We start from the raw sequence: 8,171 nt of genomic DNA, 5'->3' as shown, positions 1-8,171 counted from the left end.
CTTTCTTCAAGTGTCAAACAAACTACTGCCTTCAACTAAACCAGCAGTAAAGTAACTCAACTGTCATCGTAAAAACCAGCAAACTGGGCTCATGTCAGGTTAGTCCACTACTGGAAAAAATCAGTACCATTAGACAGGTTACAACAATATATTTTATGGAATTTTTTCTACTTTGTTTTATGATCTGTATCACACATTGAATTCCGATAAGCTTATAAATTATAATACTATACAGTGCAGTCATACCATTTGGAATGACGCATGGTTGTACCCTTATCTAATAGCCACCCGGACAGCACTAGGGCTCTGAATTAATTTTGTCATTTGAATCTTAGGCCAAAGGGTTTCTCTTCATTGAGATTCAGGATGAGAGTAGGTTCCTCGTGAGTATTATGCATGTTACTGTTTTTTTTTCTCTCTCTTGACTATGTGATTTAATTAGTTTATGTGAATTAGTTATTATGTGATTTAATTAGTTTATGTGAATTCGTTATTATCTGATTTAATTAGTAAATTAAGCGTGCACAGGTCATACATACATACATATATATATATATATATATATATATATATATATATATATATATATATATATATAAATATACATATATATATATATATATATATATATAAATATATATATATATATATATATATATATATATATATATATATATATATATATATATATATATATTATATATATATATATATATATATATATATATATATATATATATATATATATATATATATATATATATATATATATATATATATATATATATATATATATATATATATACTTACTTACTTAAGTCCCGTCCATCCTCGCGGGACATTTTGCGGCCGCTTCTTTTGACAGGGCATGAACTAGGGCTCGGTACGTTGTTCTATCGTGTGCAGTTCGAGTCAACTCAACGATGCGATTTCGGTCAAAGTTTTCAATCCATCTCTTGCTAGGTCTTCTTCGTGGTCGAGATCCGTCTATGGTTCCTTCAAGGGAGATTTTTGGTAGACGGTCGTGGTCAATTCTTTTGACATGCCCGAGCCATCGCAGTTGTTGTTGTTTGATTTTATTTAGGATTGTGTCGGGGGACTTCAGCCGTCTTCGCACCTCCTCATTGGTCACATGTTCAGTGCAGGTGATTCTTGCGATGCGACGGAGATATCTCATCTCGAATGCAAGTAGGTTGCGCTCATTTTCGATCTTCAAGGTCCAGGTGTCACACCCATATATAGCAATTGGCACAATCAGGCTGTTGAAAAGTTGAACTTTCAGCTGGTTCGACAGGTTTCGGCATTTCCAGATATTTGTGAGCCTTTTAAAACTGGAGCTAGCAAGAGCTAGGCGGCGTTTGATGTCGGAGGTATGTCAATTTTTTGCTGTGAGGAGACTGTCCAGGTAGACGAATTGGTCGATCGTTTCAACTGGCTGGCCGTCAATCATTATGGAAGGAGTAGCTGCTTGTTTTTGGCGTGACGTGACCATAACTTTCGTTTTTTTGGTGTTAATTTGCATGAAATAAGGTTTTGTGGCTTCGTTGAGACAGTCTGCTTGTCTTTGGATATCAGCAGCCGTTGTAGAGAGCTGGTCGATGTCGTCAGCATAGGCGAGCTTGTTTACTATGACTCCACCTATTTTGGCTCCATATTCGTCTGGTATCAGTGACAGTATGGCATGAAGAAACAGGTTGAACAGGTGGGGCGACAGAATACATCCTTGTAAAACTCCCGAGGATGCAGAGAATTCATCAGAGAGTCCATCAGTGGTGAGTATCTGGCGTCTGGATTGGCTGTATATATTCTCAATAATCGTGACGATTTGGTCGGGGATACCGTAATGTCTTAGGATGTGCCACAGACCTTTCCTCCAGATTAAATCGAAGGCTTGCTGATAGTCAATAAAGAGATGATATAGGTCTCTGTTGAACTTGACAAAACGCTCCATGAGCTGGCGAACGGTTAAGATTTGGTCAATGGTCGATCGTGCAGGTCGGAAGCCAGCTTGGTATTCACCCAGAACGGAGGCTGTAATTGCTTGGATTCTACGTAGGAGAGTTTTGGTCAGTATTCTAGTTTGATGACTGGTCAAGCTAATCGGGCGGTAATTCTCACACTCTCTTCTTGAGCGTTTTTTGTGGATTGGGACCACTGCTGCCTTACACCATAGCTGTGGGACGTGGCCTGTTGACCATGCGGCTGACACAACTTTGTGGTACAATTCGACGACGTCCTCTGAGTCAATGTTAATTAGTTCAGCAGTGATACTGTCCTGGGGCCTTCCCTCGTTTCAGGGATCTTATCGCTGCCTCAGTTTCTGAGTTTAAGAGTGGTGGTGGAGGTTCTCAATCATTAATGGGGAAGGAGCTTAGGATGCTGGGATCAGCAATGATCTGCGGATTTAATTTATCTTCAAAATATTCCTTCCATCGTTCGAGTTTCATTTTCGCGTCGTTGATTGGATTGTTTTGTTTGTCTTGGATTGCTGTGGAGATCGGATCTTTCCTGCTAGACAGTTCACGAACTGTTTTGAAGAGTTTTTGACTGTTTCCGTTCCTAAACTGGGTTTTGCATTCCTTGCATTTCTTGGTAACATGGTTACGCAAGGCCTTTCAGACTTCTCGTTCGATTCTTCTTTTGAGATATTTATAGGTGTCTCGGCTGCATGGGTCTGCTTTGTTGTTGCAGAGACGCTTTTGGTTACATAGTTGGATTATTTCTTCAGTACTCCACGGCTTTTCGTCTTTCGTTTTCCTCCTGAGGACATCATATGCTGTCTCCAAAACTGCAGAAGTTGCATGCTCAGCCAGTTGATCAATCTCTTCGACGGTAGTGAGGGAAGTGAAGTTCTCTAGGATAGCTCAGAATTTGACGATAGGCTGGTGGTATAGGCGGCTTTTTTTATGGGGTCGTGAAGCAGCTCTGTCTGGAATCTAGGGATTCTTGTCGTCTTAGGGAGTCGTTTCAGTCTTAGGTTGAGTTTTGACATCAGGAGTGAGTGATCCAAATCAAAGTGTGCACCAGGAAGGGATACAGTATCCATTATTGAGGACTTCCAGCGTTTAGATATCAGCACAGAGTCTATCATGTTTTCAGTTACTCCGTCGGGGGATCTCCAGGTGACCTTACGGCGGTGTCTGTGTTTAAAGGCGGTGTTAGTTATATACAGGTCGTTTTCTCTACAGAAACTAATTAGCCTTTCACCTCTTCCGCTCTGTCGGCCATGGCCGTGCGGTCCTATTACATCTCTCCGATCAATCTAATCGTTGCCCATGATAGCGTTGATGTCGCCCACGACGATGAGTATATATTTCTTTGGTGTTTGGTCGGTGACACTTTGAAGTTGAAAGTAGAACTGTTCGCATTATTCATCGCTTCGGGCAGAGTCAGGAGCATATACCTGGATGATGGTAAGGTTTGACACGGATCCCTTTAGTCTGATGGTTGCTATCCTTTCTGATACGGGCGTGAAGGAGATCAGCGTCTTTTTTTTAGTTGGTGAGAGGATGAATCCAACACCCTGTCTGTGAGTGCCATCTGTGCGTCCCGAGAGTAGGAGTGAGGTTCCAGAGATAGTTTCTTCACCGGTTCGGGGGAGGTGAGTCTCATTTAGCCCGACTAAGTCCCACTTGTATTGGTTTAGTTCTCTCAGTAGTAGATCCATTTTTCCTGGTTTGGCTAGAGTCTGGGTGTTGAGTGTTCCTATGTTGAGTACAGTTTTAGTGGAGATGAGTTGCAGGGTATCCGCATCTCGTCCGGGGGTCGTCATAGGCCTATTATGATCGTCAGCTTCCCCGTACGCGGTAGCATGTTCGTCGGTTTCCCCGTACGCGGTAGCTTCTTCGTCGGCTTCCCCGTACGGGGTAGTATTCTTCAATATTACTTCCATTCTCCATCATCATCATCATCATCAAATTGCTAGGTTCGTCGATTTCCCCAGACGCGGTAGTAATTATGCTTGATTTATAGAGCCCATAATTCATTTGTTAAAAAGGAGAGGTTTCAAGGCTGGTTAGGAGATGGCGGTAAGCCACTCCTCTCCGTCACCTTGCAGAGGCTTTTGTTCGTCGCTGAATCATCCGCCCTTTCGCAGTTGTCCTCCTGAGGAGGATCCTCCCACGATGATAATCTGCCATACCATACGATTTTTACCCATTGTTGGGAGAAGGTTTGAAGCTGACGGGACATATCCACACGCCGGTGGATCCAGCTCAGTCTATATCAGAGGGGCCTTCTTCCTCCTCCGCCTGAATTTATGTCCCCCAGGTGAGGGTATCCCAGTTATATTTTAGGACCCCCAGGGGCTGGGTCCCCCCTTGGCCCACGCCTCCATCACCACCGGAGGTACCCTGCATATCTGCAAGGCTTATATATATATATATATATATATATATATATATATATATATATATATATATATATATGTATATATATATATATTTATATATTTATATATATATATATATATATATATATATATATATATATATATATATATATATATATATATATATATATGTATATATATATATATATATATATATATATATATATATACATACATATATATATATATATATATATATATATATATATATATATATATATATATATATATATATATATATATATATATATATATATATATATATATATATATATATATATATATATATATATATATATATATATATATATATATATATATATATATATATATATATAATGACAAGAGAAATCACCAATGCAACAGCACAAACACATTAAAAAAGGAAGACAGAAGGAGAAAAGGAAGACTGTTTTCCTACATTAGTGATTAATATACATCAGCACTTGAATGAGGCCTTAACCCTACTCATCCATACAATCCCATAGGTCAAACAGCATAGTCATACACAATCAACTGTAGAGAATAATCCATGGACAGGCAGTCGTGTCGTCAATAAGTATAAGTCGTCATTTACCAAACAATAAAAACAGTAAAGACAAGTAATTCAGAGGCAACAACCCAGCAAAAGGGCTCATCAGGAGAATACACACTTGCCTATAGGTTTTTGGCACTTTAGATTCTCTACCCAGGCAAATGGCGTGCCTACCATAAATTACCTATGGTATCCCCGTGTCAGGTATCTCCCCCAAAATACATGCCTATGAAAAAACAAGCAAATGTAGAACAACCAAGTAACACCAAAACAAGCTTATCCTAGCTTAGTTCTGGCTCTCATGTATTTAAGTTACCAATTCACAATCTATATTAAAACTAAACAATTATTCAAAGTTTTTCACTCTGTCAAAATTTCTCTATTAATGTAAATGTGATCTAGATAAAAATCAAGGAAATGAATGTAAAATCAGACTATCTGAAACGGCAATATATGCAAAATCCTCCGGAAATCCACTGTCAAAAATTAGGGACACGCCAAACTCAGTAACTACGAAAATCAAAATTAACCAAAGATTTCTGTAAGTATTTCCAGATAATTCTTTTGATATTTATTTAAAAGTTCGTTATAATGAAAACTAAATTTTTTTAATTGCCAGGTTAATTTATTTGCGGAAAAACCTCTTAAAATCAATTTTTGGCTTAAGATTTTACTTCTATTTTTTAAATCAATATAATTACTACAAATCCTTGCATATCTAAGTAACTTTCAGGGAATGGGAAATTAATCACTTCAAAATCGAAATCATCCGTTTTATTATACATTTTAAAACTTAATTTATTATTATCAGAAATATTAATATTTAAATCTAAGAAATGATCTTCTAGACCAGTACCATGACTAGGTTCAAGAGTAAGCTCTGATGGATATATATTTTTAGAAACATCAATGAGTTCCTTACAATTTAAAACCAAAATATCATCTAAATATATTTTATTATTTGACAAAACATGTTTTAAATTATTTGGATTATTCTTATCCATCATATAATTATATTCGAGTTGACTTAAAAATAAGTCAGCTATAAATGGGCTGGCATTCCCCCCATGGGAACTCCCACGATTTGCTTGTACAAATTACCATTAAATCTTATATATGTATTATATAAAACAAATTTTAATAAATCAAAAATCATATCTAAGCTGTAAAATCTCAAGTTAACTGTAGTCTTAAAGCGGTTTGTCCATATAGCTTTTTCATTATAAGTTTCTATTTTTAAGAACCTCTTACTAGATAAGAGGAAAGATTTCTTGATAATTGTTTTTAAATCATCTAACACTACATTAAGTGATAAATTATTATACATTGTCGCAAAATCGAAAGACTAAATTCTCTTAGCTGAGACCATTGTTAAAGAATCGATCACATGCAGTGAATTATTAACACTCCAATATGGATTAAAATTCGAAAAAACTTTAATTCCAGAACAATAAGTGTTAAGTTTATTTATAATTTCCTTTAAAATTAAAGAGAGGTCAGTAGCAGTAATGCGGGTTTGACATTTAGCTGCTCCAGCAATAAACCTTTGTTTAGGGGGATTCTTATAAAATTTTACAGTCCAATATAGGAAAGGGAATTTCTTATCATTTTCATTAATTTTAATATTAAATTTTTTTAAAGGTATTTCTTCAGTTGGGAAAACCCAACAAATATTTAAACATCCATATAATGATATTTAAAAACTATTGATATATGAAATTGTCTTGGACAATTTTGGCCGTGCTGATTTTTTTTTATATTAAATCTAATCTTGATTATGATTAAAACAAGATTTAAGTTAGAAACAAAAGGTTAGAATATTGTTTGTCTTCGGTTGAAATGTCTGCTATGGCATGATGAGTGATTAATATTGTGCTATTCTTTTTTCACTTTCTTTTTTCTTTGACTGATTATCCTTATGAATCGCTATTTTTCACTTTAGTTGATTTGTCTGTGCAAAACAAATTGGTCTCTCTGCCAGATAAATACATAGTATATTGTGTATATCTAATTGAAAAAATAAATGGAACTGAACTCAAATAATATCGATAATAGCTGGTGTTTAAATAAGAATTACAAACGATAGACGACCCTAAGAAATGGTAAATGTTAAAAAAATTAAAATTGTGTGGATTTTGACCCACAAAAGACCTTGATCCTTGCATAAGAATTATTGCACTTGCTGAATTCTATTTTCACTTTCAACCATGCCAATGCTTTCACACTGTGGTATGCTTCATTTTATCATCATTCTATTTTATTATATTTTTGTACAGTTTAACATTCCTTTTTCAGTCGTTACTGTCAAATTAAACAAGAGGAAAACCCCACAAATATTTAAACATCTAAATAAGAATATTTAACAAAATTATTAAGATATGAAATTGTCTTGGACAATTTGGGCCGTGCAGAAGCTTTTGATATTAAATCTAATCTTGATTATGATTAAAACAAGATTTAAGTTAGAGACAAAAGGTTAGAATGATGATTGCACATAAACAAAGATATTGATAGGATTCTAATAAGACAAAAATTAAGAATGAGTGGAATTGGTCACTGCAATGTCAGACAGATACATGAAAAATCTACAACACTTTGCAAATTTGTTTCTTTTGTCCGTACCCTTTCCTACAAAATACAATAAAGACCTATCAGATGTATTTTTTGTGTGCAAATATTATATTTATGTAAATTACAAAACTGTCTAGTAAGAAATCAATGGTACATATTATTTCAATTATTCTTAATAGTAAAAGCTTAGTATAAAAAAAAACAAAGTGTAAGAATTCTCTAGAATCGGAAGAATTCTTGAATCCCTCAAAAATGGCGTTGGGCCGAAACGAAACCAACGATTCATGTCGGTTTTTTTTATCTTACTTTTCGCCTTGGGGGTTATTTTTCAGAACAAGTAGTCATAGAAGGATGAGAAAGATCTTACTTGAAGGAAGTCACGCTGTCTAGGACACTTTTAAAGTAAAAGCAAAGATTCTGCGGCTGTGCTGCAACGTCATCTTCCAATGTATGCCATAAAATAATATTTTTCCTTCAAAGAGGGCACTACTGCCTGAAAATGAAACTTTTAAGGTTAATATTGCTTCTTAATGTTCTAAAAGCCTAAACAAAAGATGTCGAGAATCACAAAGTATTTATTTTAGGATACAGAATAACCTTTCCAAAAAGTTTTCAGGATATAATCCTTCTTATAGATTTTCCTTTCTTTGTTTGTCTGTGTAAACAAAAAAATCC

The 8,171-nt window shown here is 35.4% G+C and overlaps 2 protein-coding genes across 2 annotated transcripts; both read right to left on the bottom strand.

Annotated features, from left to right (window-relative positions):
* Positions 1–814: 814 nt before the first annotated feature.
* On the bottom strand, positions 815–1,177 carry LOC136028572 (uncharacterized). Its single transcript, XM_065706419.1, has one exon. The coding sequence runs from the start codon at positions 1,175–1,177 to the stop codon at positions 815–817; it is 363 nt and encodes a 120-aa protein (XP_065562491.1).
* A 2,190-nt stretch (positions 1,178–3,367) lies between these two features.
* Positions 3,368–3,892, bottom strand: LOC136028571 (craniofacial development protein 2-like). The gene has a single exon (XM_065706418.1). It carries the CDS (start codon positions 3,890–3,892, stop codon positions 3,368–3,370), a length of 525 nt encoding a protein of 174 aa, XP_065562490.1.
* Positions 3,893–8,171: the final 4,279 nt, after the last annotated feature.

The sequence above is a fragment of the Artemia franciscana genome, chromosome 6 (genome assembly GCF_032884065.1).
Source record: "Artemia franciscana chromosome 6, ASM3288406v1, whole genome shotgun sequence".
NCBI lineage: Eukaryota > Metazoa > Arthropoda > Branchiopoda > Anostraca > Artemiidae > Artemia > Artemia franciscana.
Note: the sequence above shows the minus strand (reverse complement) of the source record. Positions and strands in the feature narration are given on the sequence as shown.